Consider the following 22,414-nt stretch of genomic DNA (forward strand, 5'->3'; position numbering starts at 1 on the left):
GTTCTGATTAATTCAATCTGATGGATACTTAAGTTCAAATGTAGCCCCCTAACCAGAACAGATCATTGCTACCCTGGAATTCCCCCCAGACAAAAAGACAAATAGATCAAATCAAGCCTTAATTCTCCCTGGAAGCTAAAATGACAAAACTAAAGCTATCGTATTTTGGTAACATCATGAGAAGACAAGAGTCTCTGGAAAAGTCAATAATGTGAGGAAAAGTGGATGGCAGTAGGAAAAGAGGAAGACCTGAAACGAGGTGGCTTGACTCAACAAAAGAAGCCACGTCCTCCAGTTTGCAAGATCTGAGCAAGTCTGTTAATGATAGGACATTTTGGAGGCATTTCATTCATCGGGTCGCCGTAGGTCGGAGGCAACTTGACAGCACATAACACACACACACACTCCCCTTTCAGAATTCAGAGGCTCTTTGGGGACTTTGCTCTTACATGAATTTCTTCTCTTTCTCAGCTGCCTTTGATGAACCAGTGGAAAGACGAGTTCAAGGCCCATTCCAGGGTACAATGCCCCAACTCTGGCTGCTGGCTGGAGTTCCCCAGCATCTACGGCCTGAAATACCACTATCAGCGCTGTCAAGGGGTAAGGAGACCTGAGGTGTGTGTTCCATTTTGGTGACCCTTATTTACAATTGTATTATTTGCAATGCTGAATAGGTCTGTCTTTGAGCTGCTGCAGGACCCACTGTCATATCTCCCCTGCACTTTTACTTGGTAACTATAAACTTGCAGGGAGCCCTGGTTTGAATTAAGATCTGTAATCCCCACCTCCCAGCCATTTTCCTGGCCTTGCCTTCTGGAGCTGCCGTGGGCGCCATTTGGGAGAAACATGCAGATTTAATGAATGCTGCATATATGTCTTCTCTAGTGGGGCACAGCATATATGGGGTGGGAGGGAAGTTGAAGTTCAAAAACTATTTGGGGGAATTAACGCCCCCAAACACACCACAGCCCAATCTGAGCACCCCCTCCTGGCTGCTAATTACCAAGAAAACAAACGCGGGAGATCTGATCTTGAATCCTTATTGGGATAAAGGCAGGATAAAAGTCTTTAAATCAATCAGATCAAACAATAAAAGAAATCTGTCGTGATCTTCTCTGATTTGACTTAAAGTTTAACCCTACAGCACTCGACTCTTTTTCCAGGAGAGTATGTACATGACTCGATCTGCGCTCAGGGTCTTTGGTCAGGCAGCCATTGCCAAGCAGTTGTTATTCTTGCTATAATTATGGTGTCCGATCGCCGCCTTGGGGAGAGGTAGCAATTTTTCGCAGGCCAGTTTGGCTAGAGATCCTGGAGGTGTTTTGCCATCTTCTGGGCATGGAGCAGGGGTCACTGGGTGTGTGTGTGGGGGGGGGGGGGTAGTTGTGAATTTCCTGCATCGTGCAGGGGGTTGGACTAGATGACCCTAGAGGTACCTTCCAACTCTATGATTCTATGAATTAAGTTTAGTTAAAATAATGCAACATTAATATTACTGGAAAAGGAGTTAAGCATTATCAAATTAAACTTTAAGTTAAACCAGAGGAGATCCTGAAAGATTTCTTTTATTGACTGATCTGATGTATTTAAGAACTCTATGTATTTGTAACTATTGATATTGATATGGTTTTATTGTTTTAATGTGAATTATATCTGTATGTTTTAGTGTTGTTGTGACCCGTCCTAAGCCTGCTTGCAGGGAGGGTGGGATATAAATCTAATAAATGAAATGAAACTTTTAAAAGTAATTTTACCAATCATTGGCATCATTTACATACATGCAGTGTTGTGTGTTCTATTCAGGGTTTTGTTTTGTTGGTTTTCATTCGTTCATTCATTCATTCATTCATCATTCATTCATTCATTTTTCTGTCTGTCTGTCTCTCTCTTTCTCTCTCTCTTTAGTCTGGCTTTCTCACTGAGATCCAAGGCGGATTTTTAAATAGCAATTCTTTTAGTGATGGTTTGTAAGCTGCCTTGAGATAGGAAAGGCAGCATATAAATATTCAGTTACGTAAATAAATGTAGAGAAGATGGATGCATAAGGAACAGAAGGGTATATGGGGGATGAAAATAGGTGGGGAAGGGAAGGCCATTGATACTGACAGTTACGCTTCAATGCTGATCAGGCAAGAAGGCAGAGAGTAAGGGAGACGAAAGGAAAGAGAGGTCTAGAAAGCAAAGATCTGAGATTAACCAGGGTTGGAGCTTAGCATCATGATAAGTCAAGGAACAGAACCTGGGGAACGGGGCCTCTGTCAGATGAAAGCTCTTCCTCCAGCCCTATAGCTGCTTATCAAATGTTGTGAAATATCAGCTTGCCAGACTGCGGCATCAGGAAATGGGCTGAAGCTCTGAAAAAACTCAAGAGATTGAGGGCTATTCAGAGGCGTTCGCAGTTGCAAAGTTAAAAAATTAATATTTACGTAAAAAATCAAATTCTTCTGCAAAGTGGTTGGTTATGTTTTTTTCTATGTGTTATTTGTTGTTGCCGTTGTTGTGTGCTTCTATTATGTTGCTTGGTTTTAATGGCACCAGCTCAAGCTGCTATGAGTTCGAGATCACCTAGGAAGAAAAGCGGGACAGGAATATTAAAAATAGGGTTAAGAATAGGGAGTTCTGCTTCCACCTACAAGATGTTAAGCAAAGTGATATGAACGCTGCGATCTAGTCAGTAGCCTATGAAGAAATGACGAATGTGAAGAAATGAGCACTGAGCATAGAATTTGCATTCTGCACATCTCAGCTTTCATGTAAAAGGCTTTTCTTTTCTCATTTTTTTCCAAGTTTCTAGTCCTGAAGACGAACCCCTCTGCTTAAAAGCATATGAGTCATATCAAGTGCAAAAGAGGGAAGCCAGTTTGCAAAACGGCAAAATCCTGCCAAATGAGCAAAATCAATCTTTCTCTCGCTTGCCTCTTCTGCACCGGAAACATAACCCCTCACTATCCCTGAAGTTAATCCGAAAGGCATAGAATCGGCTTGTCTGAGCCCTTTCGCACCTCTCATGTTTGGTCAATGTGGTGCTGTTCTTTTCAGCCTGCACCATGACAAAATGCATTGGGAGCGATGAGCACTGGCACTTTCGTCACCGATGATGGCATTGGTGACGTCACAGCGCCAGCCCTCCTCCCCACTTTTTTTGCACAAGCGATGAATCGGTGCCTCGCTGGAACACTGGATCAATCTATTTCCTGGATTTCTCCCTCCCAACCCATAGGTGCATCAATCCTATACTGGATTTAAAAAATAATTTAAAATGAGTGGAAAGGAAAATGGAGAGAAATGAGGGGAGGTGGAATGGAAAGGAGGGGGAGAGAGTGGCTGGATAGGCAACAGTGGCCAATCACAATGAAGTGAGCTCGCAAAAGGGGTGGGAGGAGGCAGACGATGATAGAATGCTAAAAGACGGGATAAAAAGTGTGCATGGGGAAACAGCTGACTAGAAAGCAGGTGTTTTTTTAAAAAAAAAAGTCGAGGTAGAAGTGCTCCCAGTAAAGCTGCAGAAAAGCTACATGGTAGCCAGAGTGACTACTCGTGGTGGCAAATTGGGTGCAGATGGTCACGAAAAAACACTGCAGTACGGAAACTGAACTCGCAAAATTGACCCATGCAGAAGTGGTTTCTCTCTTTCTCTCTCTGCCCAGTTTTGATCAGGCATCTGACGAAGAGAACTTGATTCTCGAAAGCTTATGCTACAATAAAATTGATTAGTCTTAAAGGTGCTACTGGACTCTTTTTGATTTTTCTCTCTCTCTGTCTCTCTGTCTCTCTCTCTCTCTCTCTCTCTGTCTCGGAATGCAGTCATTATTTTTGTGTCAACATAGCCAGAGCAAATGCATGCATACCAGCTTAATTTGCGTAAATCCGATCTGGCTGCAGAAGCCTGGATTTTTGGTACCGACTGCCATGATACAGAGGGTTTTTTGGAGTATTTTGTTGAACGCAAAACAGTGATTATTAATGAGGGCTGTACAGCAGCCCCTCCTGGAATTAATCTGCAAAATTGGGGGAGGGGATTCAGAATTTTGGGGTGGGAAACGGGGGGCATTTGCAATTTTAGGCAGCCTCTTCTTCACCTTTGCAGAGGCAGCCAGTAGGGAAGGATAATTTTATACCGTTCTCTCTGCCCGGAGAATAAAATCTCAGCTGTTCAGTTTCTTTCCTAGGCCATTAAAAAGGCAGAATAGAGGAGGAATCAAACATTAAGGAGTGGATTGACGGCCCTCAGGCAGAAAAGTGTCCTCGAACATATGCCTGAGATCAGAGTATTGTAAATCATAAATGTGCCCATAGAAATAAAATTCCTAATTCTGGAGTGCTGGTTTTATGACCTGTTTTTTAATTTATGGCTGGGGGCCATTTGATGCTAACGTTGCATACTTGGTGGGCAATAGTGGATTAAAGGTCAGGAGCACAAGTGTATTTTTGTCCTTGTATCTAGACTGGAAGGCTGCCAAATCCACTTTGGCGTCTCTTCGGATGCCACCTCCTTTTCCTTCTTTCTGCTCTCTTACAGGGTGCCATCTTGGAGAAACGGACCTTCCCTTGTTCGTACTGCGAAGCGGCCTTCACTTCCAAAACCCAGCTGGAAAAGCACCGCCTCTGGAACCATCTGGATAGGCCCCTGCCAGCTGTCGTCCCCCCGGTAGACCACAAAATGCAAAAAGCAGCTAGCAAAGGGGGTGGCAAGAAAAGGTAACAGGACTTCGGGGCTATGAATAGACATGGGCACGAACAGAAAAAAAACTGAACATGGTGTTCGTTGTTCGTTGCCATCCACGAACAACGAACACTGATGACCATGACCTGTTCATGAACATGTTCGTTGTTCGTGGGGTCAGCAGGCTCTCCTCCAGCCATCAAGATCCCTACCGCACCACTCCCAGAAACCCAACCTGAGCAGGCAGCAGGAAAGGTACCAATAATAAATAATAGCTTGGCCCCAGAGCCTGGCAGCAGCCCTGGAACCTGAAGAGGTAGATCCCTACCGCACTACTCCCAGAAACCTGACCTGAGCAGGCAGCAGGAAATGTACCAATAATAAATAATAGCTTGGCCCCAGAGCCTGGCAGCAGCCCTGGAACCTGAATGAGTAGATCCCTATCCCACCACACACAAAGAAAATTCAAGCTCCAATGCACTCTCCCTGTCTCTCTCTCAAAATGCCAACAGCAACTCTCTCTCCCTTACTGTCTGCAAAACTAGAGCTGGGAGCCCCACTCCCTCCTATTCTTTGGTTCCTTGTAACAAATTTGGAGCTCCGCACTTGAAAGGAAGACCTGCCTATCAAGCTAAAGTGGGCTTCAGTTGGGGTTTCCAAGGCAACAGCAGGAGTTCAGACAGAGTTCAGGCAGTCCCTGCCTCCGTTTGCCAAGGGAATTGATTGCAGGTGCCAGACTGTCTGGCTTGAAGAACAGCCATGAACGAGGCTTGCAACGACCACCTGTTCATTTAGAATGGGGCTTCACTAACAGGTTGTTCGCGAACAGCAGACTGGGCTGTTCATGGGTTTTTTCCGTTCGTATTGCTGTTCGTGCTCATCTCTAGATATGAACCAGAGCCCCCATTTGGATAGGGGCGGAAAGAGGGCTCAGAAAGGCCTCACGTTCGGAACTCTGCTTTAAATTAGCCCTTTGCTTTTTGCCCTAGAGCTGCCGAGCGGTCGCCTTCCCCCACCATCCATCCCAAACAGGCCAAGGGAGAAAAGGCTATTGCCCTCCAGCGCCCCGAGAACGGGGAGTGTGCAGCGACAAAGAAGGACGGCAAAGCGTTCCAAGCTGTGGCAGCAGGCGGTGGTGGGGCAGCAGCGACCCCAGCCATGCCACCATCAAGCGGCAAAGGTTCCAAGCAGCAAAGTAGGCAAGCCATCGTTCAGGAGGAAGACCCCGAGCGGATGAAGCACAGTAAGACGAGACCGGTGTTTCTCATGTCTTTGGCGGCACAATTCTCCTGCTCCCAAAATTTGGAGATGTACTTCACTCTTGCACCTGAGAGCAGGATTTCACAAAGTGGAGCCCTCCATGTCCTTTGCGTTTCTGCATGAGTCACTGGTATAGATATCCCTGATTGAAAGCAAGCCCGGTGACTCATGAAGAGTTGCAACATGCCAACTCCTGTAGAGATTAACAGTCCTGTTACAGCTTTGCACCACCGTTAATTGAACGTCATTCTTGAGACAGAGACAAGCTCCCCCCATCCCCCTGAGACCAGGCTGATTGGAAAAAGGAAACTCAAAAGAGACAACAGGATGCCTCCTCTTAGAGCTCACAGGAGTCTATATAATTATTTAATGTCTTTATTTCTTCTGTCATAGATCCAGAGGAGTTAGCCGTGTTAGTCTGTAGTAGCAAAATAGAAAAGAGTCCAGTAGCACCTTTAAGACTAACCAACTTTATTGTAGCATAAGCTTTCGAGAACCACAGCTCTCTTCATCAGATGCATCGTAGACGCATCTGACGAAGAGAGCTGTAGTTCTCGAAAGCTGACAATGCAACTGACAAAGAGAGCTGTGGTTCTCGAAAGCTGTTGATGCATCTGACGAAGAGAGCTGTGGTTCTCAAAAGCTGATGATGTATCTGACGAAGAGAGCTGTGGTTCTCAAAAGCTTATGCTACAGTAAAGTTGGTTAGTCTTAAAGGTGCCACTGGACTCTTTCCTATTTTATTTCTTCTGTCTCACTGACCTCAGAACACAATAGTTTGAAAATCACAGACTTATATTCTAAGGTTATCTGTGCACCCTCAGGTGGTGAAATAGAAGTAGGGTTATCCATTGACACATTGCCAATTGTATTTAGTTTTTCAATAGTTTTCAAGGCAAGTATAATCGATACAGGCTGAGCCACTCCTGTGGAATTTTTACTGTGTATTTTCTGCACAAATATCTTTCTGTTTATTTATATTTAGTTAAAGAATTTATCACCCACCTTTCCTCCAAAGACGCTCAAGGCAGCTTACAATGTAAAATATAACATAAAACTATATCAGAAAACAACAGTTAAAAAACATTTAAAAGCTGCCCTAAATGAAACCGTTGCCTGCTGCCTCTTAATATGAGAGAGTGAGGGGGCTAGGTGCACCTCTCAGTATTCAGTATTTAAAATCAGTATTCCGTATTTTTTAAAAAGCAAGTTTCTAGCCTTTATGGTTTTGGTGATAAGTTTGAAAACATTGCCCAGTGAAATCTAACACTCCATGAGAGAGGCTAAATTGAACTTTCTGAGGAAAAGGTGTTTCTGTTCTGTTCTTTGTTTCTTTCTGTGTCTGGAGAAAGCAGAATTAATTACACCAATTAATGCCTCTGTTTCCAAATTGGCTTAATTGGCTTCGGTAAGCTTGGGTAAGATGTTGTGCTCTGAACTTACAATGCAGGTGTTTGACCCATTTTTTATCTCTGATTTGTCCTTTTCGAGTTAGGAAGGAAACAGAAAACTCCTAAGAAATTTACGGGGGAGCAGCCGTCCATCTCGGGCACATTTGGACTGAAAGGTACGCTTGGGGGCTGCTTCAGTTTCACTTTGTAACTCTTCTGGCGTGATGGTTTTTAGCAAATGCTACCTGTGTTGTTTCATCTGCACCAGACCCGTTGCAGAATATTCTGGGATGCACACTCGGTTCCAACAGGGCATGGGACAGACTTGAGAGATTTCGTGCAAAAGATTGGGAACATTAGAAGAAAACAGGGCTCATTTTAAGAGGGAACGTACAGGAACGCAGTTCCGGCAGTTCCCCAAAGAGGTCACATGACAGGTGGCCCCGCCCACCTGACTCTCAGCCATTTTGGGCCCGTTTCGGCCCGGATTGGGGCCAAAGTGGCCTGGATCAGGCCTCTGACGGGTGGTGGATCACTCTCCCGCTCAGCAGCAGCCCGATCCTGACCATTTTGGTCCCCTTTTTGCCATTTGGGGCCCAATTTTGGCCCTGAATGGCCAGGATTGGGTCCAAAACAGCCAGGATAGGTGATGTCAGGGGGTGGGACATATGCAAATCAGTTATGCGAATGACACACTTCAGGTGATGGCAAGAGGCGTGGTATATGCGAATGAGTTAAGAAAATAAGAGCCCTATTGGTCCATGTGTCCCAGCATCCTGTTTCTGACAGAGGTCACCCAGAAAGCTGAGTAACAAGGGCACAGGACCAAGCAGTCAGAAGCGTACTGCCTCTGAGCATGGAGGTTCTGCTTACTCATCCGGGCCCATCACCCTTGTTGGACCTATCCTTCCTGCATTTTACTCCCCTTGAAAAGCCAGCTAAACTAGTGGCTGTCTCTACATCTTATGGCAGTGAGTTCCACACATTAATTAGACAGTGTATGAAGAAGTGTTTTTTTTTTAATCCGCCCCAGGTTCAAACCCCGACTCTCCTATGATGCTCAGTGGCTGACCTCGGGCCAGCCAACTTCCCTGAGCCAAAAATACTGCAAAGGATTGTTGTGAGGTTACAGTAGAGGAAGGGAGAGCCACGTTCAGTGATTTGGAGGAAGGATGTGGTAAAGATGGGGAAGAGAAATATGTAGGGCATCAGGGGTATCTTGCTCAGACTAAGAATCTCTCTATATGAGACATCTGACACATGAAGAACACGAGTGGGGAGATGCAATGGTAGCCATGAAGGGTAGTTTAACAAGACAGAGCCTGTGGCAGGACAAATGCTTTGCTATACACTGGAGCTGTGTGAAGGGGGCTGTGAAACGCCAGAAGGGAAACTTCAGCCCATTATAACCTCTCCAGGTCCAAGCCCAGCTCTGGAAGGCAGCCCCAGCCCGTTTCCATTCCTCGCTGCCCTCCGGTTGCCATCCCACACAGTTTTAGACTGGAGAGGTGAAACTGACAGAGCCTTCTGGGAGGTGAAGATGAAATTAACATATCTTCTGAGGAGCGATCTCCTCCGGCTCTGTCTTTTAAAACTGCGCTTCCCGGCTAACATTGCGTCTCCCTACACTTGACGAACATATGCCCAGGCTCGTGTAGAGAGACTCTAAGAATAGGTCCGAAGACATTACAAGAGAAGACCAGAAGCGGAGAGGCAATAGGAATCATATCCCAAACAAACTACCCATTCTAGAAGCCTCCCCCAAACCCCAACTAACAGCTCAGCCAAAAGCCAGCACCTCCCTTAGCATCCCAAACACTGGCTTAAATCCCCCATTCAACTTTAGGGCTATATTGAGATTTAGAGCTATTTAATTTAGAAAAAAGGTGAGTAAGAGGAGAAGTGATAGAGGTCTATAAATTATGTGTTCTGTGGAGAGAGTGGGCAGGGAGAAGGTTTTCTCCCCTTCTCTTAATAGTAGAACCTCGGGTCGTCCATTGAAGATGGTGGAGGATTGGGGACTAACAGTGCATAGTTTGCTTGTGGAACTCACTGCCACAGGATGGGGTGTTGGTCGGCAATTTGGAAGACTTTAAAAGGGGAGTGGACAAATTCATGGAGGACAGGGCAATCAATGGCTGCTACTCAGGATGGATATCTACTCCTGCCCATACCAGAGGCAGTATTCCACTTCATATCAGTTGCTGGGTGAGAGGATGCTGTTACAGTAGAGAGCTGCTGTAGCGCAGAGGTTAAGTGGTTTGGCTGCAAATCAGCACTCTACTGGTTCAAATCCCACTACTGCTATGAGCTCAGTAGGTGGTCTTGGGTAAGCCACTCCTCTCAGCCCCAGCTCCTCAGCTGTATTGTGGGGATAATAACAACACTAACTTGTTCACCGCTCTGGGTGAGGCACTAATTTGTCTAGAAGTATATAAGTGCAGTTGTTCACTCCCAGACACCAGGGGTGCAGCCTGCACCGCCTCCTGGACCCATACTGCCAGTAGCCTGCAATACTGCAAGGATGGGTCACAAAAGGTAGCTTAAGTTTAGAATGGATTCTGCTTCAAAAAGATTAATTGTCTTTGCACAAACTCTTTTTAAAAAAATTAACAGTGTACAAGGTTTTTGTAGACACTCTCAGATTTGTCAGATGTCTATGGGTCTTTGAGCTTCAAGCTGGCAACACCAGTTAGGACTAGGGGTGTGCAGCGGGGAAATATTTGGTTTTCCCGCTTCGGGTTTACCCAAATTGGGAAAACGATCTGGGAAAACAATCTGAAAACGATCCGGAATAACCCAGTTGTCAGAAATCGCTTCGGTATGCTTCGAAATGATTCGGAGCATACCAAAGTGAGATTCCCATCTCCCCCCTGAGCCCCCCTTCTGCCTTCCCCCAACCCCACTTACCTTCTGAAGGCCGGAGCTGACCTTCTGCCACCACCGCCACAGCCAGCAGGGTGTCAGGGGAAGGCTGCAGCCGGTGCCTGTGCTGCCCGTGCCGCCACTTTGGCCTCTTACAAAGTATAAGTACAATTCAATTAAACAGAAAAAGGCATACAGGGAACAATATAAGAAGACCAGAATGACAGAATTAGAACACAATGCAAAAAAAAATCAGTCTAAGATATCACATACCACATATCACATACAGTGCTAGGAATGGTTCACAAAAGCAAAAGAAAATGCAACAAGAGTGAGATACAATAATAAGTACAATACAATTGTGAAATAGTTAGTGAAATAGACTACAGTCCTATTCCCTTATAAAAGCACCTTTCTTAATTACAATATTTATACTTATTTATTAATTTACATTATTTATAGTCTGCATTTCTCACTGAGACTCAAGGCAAATTATGTAGTGTAGGTTAGCAGTATTTGAGTCCTGTGGCACCTTAGAGACCAACAAGATTTTTAGGGTATAAACTTTCGAGAGTCAAAGTTCCCTTCTTCAGATACAAGAAGAAGGGAGCTTTGACTCTGAAGTCTTGTATATGACGCTTTGACTCTCATAAGCTTACACCCTGAAAATCCTGCTGTTCTACTGCAGACTGACATAGCTACCTACCTGAAACTAGAGAGCAGGTTAAATACAATCAACCGCATGGAATATCCGATAAAACTGAGTAGTAGAGCTTGGATTGCAGAAATCTGAAAACAAGTAAAGGAGATCCATTCCATTATACTACAGCCATGTAACCTACTTACATAATTCCTTGGAGTGTTCCAAGTGCTGTGGCTCTGTTATCTTACAACAACCTTGTAGTGTAGATCAGTATTTTTGTTCCTCGGTTGCAAATGGAGCGCTGAGAAGCAGGGACTGGTCTAAAGTCATTGCCTAGTTGAGTGCACGGGAGAGATGAGAGCCGCTCCAGGGGTTCCTTCATTGTGAACTCAGTCTCAGCCCCCGTACTTACAGCAGTTCTCTGCCAGAAAGCTTCTTTTTAAAAAAAAAATTTAAAACAATTACAGGGGTACAGAAAAGGAAAAGGGGAACAAAGGCTTAATTGTACAAAAACTTAAGGATACGCATTACAAGGACTATCAGAATATAATAACAACATAACGTTTTCAGGTAATAATAATAATAATAACATTTGATTTATATACCGCCCTTCGGGACAACTTAATGCCCACTCAGAACGGTTTACAAAGTATGTCATTATTATCCCCACAACAAAACACCCTGTGAGGTGGGTGGGGCTGAGGGCCAAGCTACACATGACGAATGACACTTGAACGGCAAGTGGATTGAGTGGAGGGCAAGTGAATAGGGAGAAATACACTTGCTGTTCAAGTGTCATTCGTCACTTGTAGCTTGGCCCTGAGAGAGCTCCAGAGAGCTGTGACTAGCTCAAGGTCACCCAGCTGGCTTCAAGCGGAGGAGTGGGGAATCAAACCCAGATCTCCAGATTAGAGTCCTGTGCTCTTAACCACTACACCAAACTGGCTCTCAACACACAACACCAACAAATTTAAGAGTATTTCCTCTCTCCATCCTAACAGGCCTCATTCTTAAATCAGCTGACATTAATAAACTATATTATCGGGTTAGTTTAGGATGAAAATTATTTAACATTGACTGTTACAAATTGTAAAATATTTAATGTTATATTTTGAGATGCTTTTGCAACAATAACATTTCTATATTTTATGATTGCTGGTTCAGGAGCCAGAAAGTTTTTGATTTGCTTTAGTCTGTATTGGAACACAGTCTCTGCTCTTCTCTACAGGGCTGGCAAAAGCCGAGGACAAGGCGAAAGCCCATCGAGCCAAGAAACTGGAGGCAGCCTTAAGCAGCAACAGCGTTCACAATGAAGAGCTGAAAAAGAAACTGCCGGCGTCCAGTATCAAAAAGGAGACAGCGCCGACTGCAGCCGCTCCTTTGTCAACAGGTGGGCCTTTTTCCTCCAGGCCCTGCCTTGGGGAACGTTTAGATCAGGGCTTTTGTGGCATTCTGTCACTCTCCTGGAACTTTTAAAATGTGCACCCAAGATTTTTAAGTGTACATGTAACAGTGTGAATGTTACACGCCGGTGTTTGCAAACTTGTGTATCACATGGAAGATCAGAATTGGCTGTTGCTCCCTGTTGAAAAGTGCAGTTGATAGGCAAACTCAGGTTTCCAAAAGCAAGCAGTATACATCGGCTGTTGCAAAATCGAAAAGGAATCTGGAGGCTCTTTATTTGCTTAACCGTTTACGTTATTTATAGTCCACCTTTTTATGGCATTTTTCTTTATTTAAACTATAAACAATAACATAAAAGCTATAGACAACAAACAGAAGATAAAAAACAACATGCTAAAAAGAAGACACTAACAATACATAAACAAGTGAAAAAAGAAGAAAAAAGAAAAAGAAACCATTAAACTAAACTACAGATTTATTTGCTTATCCATTTACGTATATCTATCATCTTTTCATTGAGTTTTTCTTTATTTAAACTATAAACAATAACATAAAAGCTATAGACAACATAGAAGACAAAAAACAACATTCTAAAAAGAAGACACACTAACAATACATAAACAAGTGAAAAAAGAAAAAGAAACCCTTAAACTAAACTACAGATTTATTTGCTTATCCATTTATGTTATTTATAGTCCACCTTTTTTAATGGATTTTTTCTTTATTTGAACTATAAACAATAACATAAAAGCTATAGACAACATAGAAGATAAAAAACAACATTCTAAAGAGAAAACACACTAACAATACATAAACAAGTGAAAAAGAAGAAAAAAGAAAAAGAAACCCTTAAACTAAACTGCAGATTGAGTTCCGATTTTCTCCGCCACAAATATAGATCAGTTCCGGTGAGGAGGTCAAGGAAGGCAGATGCCCAGCGAGAGCTGAGAGACAATATAGTCCGCCTTTCTCACTGAAACTCCAAGTGGAAACACAAAGCAGGCAGTCAGCCCCTGCCTGGTTGATATATTTTCAGACAACAGTTCGGAGCCGAGCTATTGACTTGGCTAGCGCCCAGCTTGTGCTTTATTGCTTCCAGGTGCTAGGATTGCATGCAGGAGATTATTTAGCATTTTTATCTTGTCGTGCTTCCGAGCTGCAAGGCTGTTCCAAGATGGTATACAAGGCAGTGTAAAACCAAAGCTTGGTGTGGCAGACAAGCCACGGAAGGATAGCTTGGAGGAAAAGTCCAAGTGACAGCAAGATATAAAACAGGGACAGAGTTGGGGTGAGACTGAAAGAGCGTGATGAATCCTTCTGCTGCCCGATTCACGAACCAGTTCGTTTTGTTCATGGAAATGTCACATCCAGGACAGCAAATCATCACTTCTGGGTCAGCAGAAGGTCTGTCAGGCTATGGGTGACAGGATATGGTAGACAAGTCTCTGTACCATTGCAACAAGAAGTCTAAACTCTTGGTTAAATGGTTTTATTCAGAAATCCAATAAATTCCATATATATGTCCATAGAATTACTCAGAAGCAAGAAAGCATCTAAGCAGTACACGCTCCATTGACAGGAATAGAAACTTGAAGAAAGTACATCTCTAAGTACCCAATCATTTCCCCCCTCCCACCTAGACCACAGGTTTATGCGGGAAATGGTCTGGGAATTTCTGCTAGAGTTTATACATCAGCCTAGACAAGACAAAAGGCATGAGATTAAACTGTAACATTTCAGACAGTGCAAGGTCGCTTCTGGGAGCTTCAAAGGAAGGAGATAAGACAGCTGTGTTCTCAGGATGCTTGAGAAATGAAAGTGATGGTTAGAGCATTTACCACATGACATCAAGGTACAGCATTAGCAATACATAGAACAATGACATGGATGTAGGGGTACAGACATGACAAGGTCACTTCCGGGCCAGCAGAAGGTCTGCAGGAAGTCCATGTTGCCTAGGAAATTGATTGATCGGCACCAGGCTGTCTGCAGTGACAAACCAAAAACGAACCAAACGAACCAGCCTAAAGTTCCTGGCGATTCGTCAGAAATGGGCTCTGACGAACCGCTGGTTTGCGAACCACGGACTGGCCTGGTTTGTTACAAACTTTGGTTCGTATTCCAGTTCGTGCCCGTCTCTAGTCTTGACTCCTTTGATAGGAATTGCTGGTGCTCTGATCTTTTTTATCAATTCTGCTGTCCATATTGTTAGACTGCTGTGATTTTCGTTTGCATTGGGAGAGGTTCTATCGGCCGCTGTGAAGTTTAAAATGAAAGGGGAGGGTATCACTGTTTTCATAAATAAATGGGTCAGCAGGTTTCCCCCTCTGTATCTCTGGAATAAACCTATTGCCTGTCTTCCCTGTTCTCCAGTGAGCCCGGAGGAACAGTGGCAGCGGACAATCAACGAGAAAGGAGAAGTGGCCTGTCCAACTTGCAGCATGATCACCCGGAAAACGGTCCTTGGACTCAAGAAGCACATGGAAGTTTGCCAAAAAGTAGGGAGCTGTATTAGAAATGATTAGAAGGTGGGGTGGGATGGATACACTTCTTCCCAGACCTGTGACATGAGAACTTCACAATATTTTATTTATTTCATTTATAGACTGCTTTTCTGCTGAGACTTGAGAGAGATTACATTTTTTAAAAAAGAATTAAATTAGGCAGCATAAGACATCCGATAAACAACACCATAGGACCAGGACTAGATTGCAATCCTAAAAACAGTAAAGAGTCCAGTAGCACCTTTAAGACTAATCAACTTTACTGTAGCACAAGCTTTTGAGAACCACAGCTCTCTTCATCAGATGCATCTGATGAAGAGAGCTGTGATTCTCGAAAGCTTGTGCTACAATAAAGTTGGTTAGTCTTAAAGGCTCTACTGAACTCTTTACTATTTTGCAATGACAGACTAATGGCTAACTCCTCTGTAGGTAAAAAGGTAAAGGTAGTCCCCTGTGCAAGCACCGAGTCATTACTGACCCATGGGGGGGACATCGCATCATGACGTTTCCTTGGCAGACTTTTTACGGGGTGGTTTGCCATTGCCTTCCCCAGACATCTACACTTTACCCCCAGGAAACTGGGTACTCATTTTTCCGACCTCGAAAGGATGAAAGGCTGAATCAACCTTGAACCAGCTACCTGAACCCGGCTTCCGCTGGGATCGAACTCAGGTCGTGAGCAGAGGATGGACTGCAGTACTGTGACTTACCACTCTACACCACGGAGATTAACTCCTCTGTATCTAATCCTAAAAACAGTTTCCTGGGAGAAAGCCTCATTGAGCACGCTTGAGTAGGATTCTGAGTAGACCATCTTAGGATCAATCCATTTTCTTATTTAAGAAAGAGGGAAAATCAGTGGGAAAAGGAGGCTAGGAGGAGGGGGCTGGAAGCGAAAGAGGAATGGTTAATGCTTGGCTGGCCTGCGATTGGTAAGGCTGGGAAGCTGGGAACTTGATTGGTGGAAGTTTGAAAATTCAAAGGCTGGGAAGAATCCGTTGAAGTCAGTTAGTGGCAGTTGGCCAAAGACAGAGTAGAAGAGAAAATGGAAGGGAAAGTTGGTGAAGAAATCTTTCCTGGAAAGGCATGGTTGCCAATGAAGCCAAGAAGAGCAGATGTGGTGAGCAGATACAAAAGTAATGCAAATGTGCTGTATCTAAACAGAATAAATTCATTAAAAGGGGATCTCCTCCCCACACCCACTTCCTTGGTAGTTGAGGGAATGAATGTAGTAGTGACTTGGGCTTGCCGGCCTCCAAGTGGGGCCTGGAGTTCTACCAGACTTATAACAACTCTCAGTGAGAGATCAATTCTCTCTGGAGGAAATGGCAGCTTTGGAGGATGGACGTTATGGAATCACATCCCAGCTGTTTATCCTCCCTTCTCCAAATCCCTCACTCCATAGGCTCCACCCCCAAATCTCCAGGAATTTCCCAACACAGAGTTGGCAACCCTGACAGGAACAGGTGACACCCTCAGGGGACTGGATTTGGTGCATTGGCCACTGGCTGTTGACCTGGAAATCCCTGCCCATGTATGGGGATTACTTGAGGATCAGGAAAGAAAGGCACTTCTTATTCATTCATTCATTTATGTCATTTATAGTCCGCCTTTCTCACTGAGACTCAAGGTGGATTACACAGTGGGAGATTAGTATAGTGAATATCAAGAATATTTCCATAAACAAAGCCATAGGGTAAATAGATACAAGTTCACAAAGACAGAGTATTAGCAAGAATCCAGCACAACATAGTGGTGAAATCTATTGTCCCTAACTCATTAGCGGAGCATCTGAGATCCCCTCCCTACAATACAGCCCTCCTATCTGAGTAAAAAGCCTTTTTGAATAATCCGGTTTTGCATCATTTGCAGAAAGCCAGGAGGGTGGGGGCTCTTCTGACTTCCTCTGGCAGGCCATTCCACAGGATAGGGGCCACCACAGAGAAAGCCCATGTACGGGCTGCTGTTGATTTCTCCCATGTGCAGCCTGACGGCACCTCCAGGAAACCCTGTTTGGAAGAACCAAGCTGCCATGGAAGAGCATAGGGGGGAAGCGGTCCTGTAGGTATGCCAGGCCAAGGCCATGAAGAGCCTTGTAATACCTTGAACTGAGCATGGTAACTAACGGGCAGCCAATGGAGTGACTGCAGGAGGGGGGGGGGGTGTTCATGCTCCTGATAACATTTGAGCCGTAGCGTTTAATTGGAATCTCCTAGTTATTTTAGATGGGATCTTGTTATTGAGGCCAGACATTCCCTCCTTGCCTTTCCAAAAACCTAAATTTGCAACTCTGCCATAGAACGACCCCAGACAAGCCAGTGGGAACATTCCTACCAATTAGCCTATTCGCTATACATAGTTTCAGTTGTACACATGGGGTGTTGTGTATGCAATACATATGTGGTGTGTGAGTGCTGAAATGTTGAGTTTATTGCCTGCCTGTCCTTTCCCGTCCTCTGTCATGGCTTCCCGGTTTGGGTTTTGGCCCCGAGGGGCAACTGTCCAGACTTCTGCGCTGCAATACATTGATTCTTGGCTCGCTTTGTTCAGCTTCAAGACGCCTTGAAATGTCAGCACTGTAAGAAGCAATTCAAATCCAAAGCAGGACTGAATTATCACACCATGGCTGAACATGTCAACAAGGTTAGTGGCGGGGCTCTTTTGCCTTCTGAACTCCGTTTTCTTTTCAAGCAAAATGAAAATCCTCCACGAAAAGCTGAGCTTTGCATCTGGCATCCATTTGACACATTTGCACAATTTATCGGATTTTGCACAATATATTCCGTAACTCTTACTTGTTTATTCGCCTTTGGGGAGTTTTGAGAAGGGCAAGCAGGGCTTTGAAGCTCCACCACAAATACTGGAAGTGCCTTTCAGCAACCTCTGTAGCTTCTAAAATCTTACCGGGCATTGTCCACGTGCGTCCAGATAGAACTTGGCAACCATAAGATCTGTTTTTAAAAAAGAAATGCAAAGAAAGTTTGGTTTCTCGGGAAGTGGTTTTTTTCCTACACTTGCACAGAAAGGAAATTAATACACAGTTTTGGCTGTTTTCTGTTGGCAGTTGCCCTGATCTTTTCGATATGTGATTGCTCAAATAAAAGACAGCTTTCGATTCGTACTGGACACACTGTAAACATAAATTACAATCAGCGGGTACACACATAATATTACATATAAAAATTCCATATAAAAAATTCAATACACATTCACTTACAGTGTGTTACAAGTACACCAGGGAACCACTTATGCAAATATTGTATATTCTGTATACCATATGAAAGTGCAAAAGTGCAATAGTGCAAAGCCGAATCTTTTCATGCCCAAGATGAAGTGAGTTTCCCACTCACGAAACGGGTTAATGATATTTGCCTGCACATCCCCGTTGGCGTTTTTTGAATTAATTTAAACTATTGGACTGTGAATGATACAACACCTCTCCACGACTCTCCACCTCCAGCTTTTTATTAAAATAGATACTTTGCACTTTAAATGAATGGAATGAACTGTACGGACTACAAAAACTCTCTAATGATATGTGTCCTGGATAGGATTATACTGTGTATTTTTGTATTGTGAATTTATATAATTGGACACTTTGCACTATTGCACTTTTGCACTTTCATATGGTATACAGAATATACAATATTTGTGTAAGTGGTTCCCTGGTGTACTTGTTTTTCCTCTGCATCTGTCGTTCCAGGGTTGCCCGTAGTTTTTCTCAATATTTTTGCTAATAGCAAAACCAAGCAGAGGTCGAAGGGTTTAGCCCTCTCTCCTTTCACCGCGTAGATGTGACTTAACTACAGTGATCCAAGCAACGGTCATCTCTAGGCTAGATTACTGTAACTCACTCTACGCGGGGCTGCCCTTGAGCCTGACCTGGAGATTACAGCTGGTACAAAATGCAGCAGCGCATGTTATTATGAGAGTGCCAAATAAGGCGCATATAACACCATTCTTACGCGAGCTGCATTGGTTACCAGTGGAGTACTGGATCAGATTCAAGGTTCTGGTATTGACCTATAAGGCCCTGTGCGGACTGGGACCAGCGTATCTACGGGACCGTCTCTCCCCATATATTCACCAGAGGACACTCCAATTGGGACAAACAGTTGTTGTTGGTCCCTGGCCCCAAGGAGGCCCGCCTGGCCTCCACTAGAGCCAGGGCCTTTTCGGTCCTGGCTCCCACCTGGTAGAACGCTCTGTCTGCTGAAATCAGGGCACGGCAGGACCGACTATCTTTTCGCTGGGCCTGCAAGACAGAGTTGTTCCGCCAGGCATATGGCTGAGGCTGGGCCTCTGCCACCCTGGAAAAAGGGGTGTATAAATCTTAACCCTCCCTGTGAAGGCTGTCCACCATCCTGTTTTAAATGTGTTGTTTTTAATGTATGTGAATTTTTTAATTGTATTTTTAATATGTTGTTATCCGCCCTGAGCCCGCTTGCGGGGAGGGCGGAATACAAATCTGAAATAAATAAATAAATAAATACATAGATCTTTGGCAAACGGAAGGAGCCAGGAGACAAGAAGGTACGAGAGGGTCATGTTGGGATTAGGCATAAAATGAAAAGCGGTGGTGGAAAGTGTTGTCAAATCATAGCAGACATATAGTGCATAAGATTAGCCTTGCCACAAATTAAGGTCCATCGTGTGTAACAAGGTTTCTCTTAGGAAGCTCTCAAGAAAAACGAAGTAGCCATCCTTCGATGCTTGGTCTCTGCATGGGGTATGCTGCCCCTACTCAGTGGAGTACGCTGCCCCAATGAAGGAGGTTCCATCAAGCTATCACGGCTTATATACATCAATGGGAACTTAAGATACTCCCTGCCGAATCAGACCCATCTAGTCCAGTTCTGTTTCCCACGGTGGCCCACAAGCAGAGAAGAAGGCCAAACCCTCACCCCCTGTTCTTACCCTGTGGCAGCGGGCACTCAGAAGAATCGCGTCTCTGACCTTTTCTCTATGAAAGTGTCCAATCCCCTTTGAAAATCACCTAAATTGGTGGCAATCATCGCTTCTTGTGGCGGTGAGTTCCCCCGGTTAACCATGCATCGTGTAATGAAGTGCTTCTTGAGAAGCCTTCCCTCATATTCTGCCAGTCAGCGCCTTAGGATGCCCCTGATTCTCATAGTGAGAAATCCCCTCCGAGCAGTCCGAGCTAATTGAGCAGTATCACAAACGGCCATCGTTACATTCATTGTCCCCCAGTCGGGATTTTGCCAGTCCAGCCCAAGTGTAATCCACAGAGAGTTTCTTGAGAGCTTCTCTTGGGGAGGCCCGAAATTGGCCCAGGGAAGAGACAAGTGGGTAGCTAATTTGCGGCCTCTCTCGGTTCCTTCTCTCTAGCCCGTTCCTGTGGAAGCTGCCGCTCCTCTTAACGAACACGAAGAGCGAGAGAGGCTGAGGAGAGTGCTGAAGCAGATGGGAAAACTCAAATGCCCCAATGAGGTATTTGTTTTTGCTCTTTGCTAATATTCCCGCGGTGTTTGCCAACAGTTGTTCCCTAACCAGTCGACATTTCCAGCAAAGATTGCAGCAGCAATGCCGTTAAGTTTGCCTTAGTGACGTGTAGAGGCTCAGATGTTTACTCAGTGTGTAGGGAAAGCGCACGGGCACTACATTAAGCTGGCTCGGTTGCAGTTTCCAGTTGACACACTTTGGGCTACCAGAGCAGGCCTGAGACTTCCACAACCTTCTCTCGCATGTTTAGACCCTTGTGGGTGAAACTGCGCTTACGTCTCACAAAAGGAGTCGAGGGCCTTTGCATATATGTGGGCTGCAGCCAGGGGTCATTTTGTAAAAAAAGAGCTGGAGGAATTCATTAGCATAATACATTAGCATAACTCATTAGCATATGCCACGCCCCTTGACATCACTGGAAATGTGTCATTAGCATAACTGTATTGTCGAAGGCTTTCACGGCTGGAAACGATGGTTGTTGTGGATTTTCCGGGCTGTATAGCCGAGGAGTGGGGAATCAAACCTGGCTTTCCAGATTGGAGTCCTGCCTGGAGTCTTAATCACTACACCAAATTGGCTCCTTTGATCCATCAAGTTCAGTGCTGTCTACGGCGCTGTCTACAAAGACTGGCAGCAGCTCTCCGGGGTCTCAGGTGGAGGTCTTTCGCATCACCTGCGACCTAGCCCTTTTCACTGGAGATGCCAGGGATTGAACCTGAGGTCTTCTGCATGCCAAGCAGATGCTCTGCCATGGAGCCACAGCCCCTCCACTTTTGTTTGCACAATATCCGTGGTTTTCAGTGCTCTTTGCCCAAATGGAAGTGCTGGCGCAAGAGGAAGTGTGATCCACGACAGAGGCGATGCAGCAGCCACGTGATCTAGGCAATTACTTCAGACATCCCAATGTCGGGCTATTTTGGGGGGGATGCAGGGGGAGTGGGCCAGGTTGGGGGCTTAAAGCAGCAAGATGCTTCCAACACACTCGCTGGTGCTTTCTGTAAACCTGTTAAGTATCGTTCTTCTGCACGTGGGCCTTTAGTATCAAGGACCCTTGGCTGTGTGATTTTGCGGGAAGCCAGCCACTCTGTCCTCTGTCTTGCCTTCTGCCCAATATGACTAGCCACATAGGCTATATGAATAAAATGTGTATATGTTTGCTTACATTAACAGCAAGTGTTCCAGATTTGCGACAAATGCTGAGAATCCCTGTGGGGTTCTGCGAAAGGAGATGTCTTTAATAACAACAACAGTGTGCTTATATACCACCCTTCTGGACAGATTAGTGCCCCGCTCAGAGCGGTGAATGGAGTCAGTGTTGTTATTATCCCCACAGTTCAGCTGGGGAGCTGGGGCTGAGAGGAGCGGCTTCCCCAAGGCCACCTGCTGAGCTCATGGCAGGAATGGGAGTCGAACCAGCAGAGTGCTGATTCACAGCCCGACCACTTTACCACTATGCTACAGCAGCTCTTCTAGACAGATTAGTGCCCCACTCAGAGCAGTGAACAAAGTCAGTGTTGTTATTATCCCCACAATTCAGCTGGGGAGCTGGGGCTGAGAGGAGCGGCTTCCCCAAGGCCACCTGCTGAGCTCATGGCAGGAATGGAAGCCGAACCAGCAGAGTGCTGATTCACAGCCCGACCACTTTACCACTATGCTACAGCAGCTCTTCTAGACAGGTTAGTGCCCCACTCAGAGCAGTGAACAAGTCCGTGTTATCATTATCTCCACAATACAGCTGCTTAGGCCGTCGATTCGGCGGGCCCCCTCCCAGCAGCAAGCAGGTATAGCAGTCTTGAAGCCACAGTCATAGGCAATGCTTCTGTGCAAGGATAAAAAATGAGTCGTCGCCAATACGGCTTGCCTTCTATATAGAAGGATAAATTAATTAGTTGAGAGAGGGGGCAAAACCCAGACCCAACTTTAGCCTGATGACTGAACACCAAATTCTGGGCCCGGGTCATACTGATCAAGTGAATTGGCTTGTTATCTGTTTGTTTATTTTTCCATGTCAGGGCTCTGATGCCTGTTTAACAGGCAGGAATCTACCAGTCAGACTTTCAGCTGTTTGCTTGTTGCTTTTTCTCTCCTGCCATTTCTGTCCTTGCTGCACCAGCTCATAATCAGTTGCTTGCCATTTCAGAACAGGGGAGGCCAAGGGACGGCTTTGATGTTTCTTAGCAATGATAGCACTTGCCACTAGGAAGGGGCTATAGCATCCTTC

General features: G+C 45.0%; 1 protein-coding gene across 1 annotated transcript in view; it reads left to right on the forward strand.

Moving 5' to 3' along the window:
- Positions 1 to 22,414, forward strand: part of ZNF512B (zinc finger protein 512B) — an 82,857-nt gene that overhangs the window by 34,761 nt on the left and 25,682 nt on the right. The window contains exons 4-11 of the mRNA XM_054980864.1: positions 472 to 600; positions 4,520 to 4,698; positions 5,653 to 5,906; positions 7,419 to 7,490; positions 12,051 to 12,212; positions 14,600 to 14,724; positions 17,281 to 17,373; positions 20,080 to 20,181. Coding sequence (XP_054836839.1) covers positions 472 to 600; positions 4,520 to 4,698; positions 5,653 to 5,906; positions 7,419 to 7,490; positions 12,051 to 12,212; positions 14,600 to 14,724; positions 17,281 to 17,373; positions 20,080 to 20,181 — 1,116 coding nt within the window. The remainder of the gene's footprint in view (positions 1 to 471; positions 601 to 4,519; positions 4,699 to 5,652; positions 5,907 to 7,418; positions 7,491 to 12,050; positions 12,213 to 14,599; positions 14,725 to 17,280; positions 17,374 to 20,079; positions 20,182 to 22,414) is intronic.

Source organism: Eublepharis macularius, chromosome 5 (genome assembly GCF_028583425.1).
Source record: "Eublepharis macularius isolate TG4126 chromosome 5, MPM_Emac_v1.0, whole genome shotgun sequence".
NCBI lineage: Eukaryota > Metazoa > Chordata > Lepidosauria > Squamata > Eublepharidae > Eublepharis > Eublepharis macularius.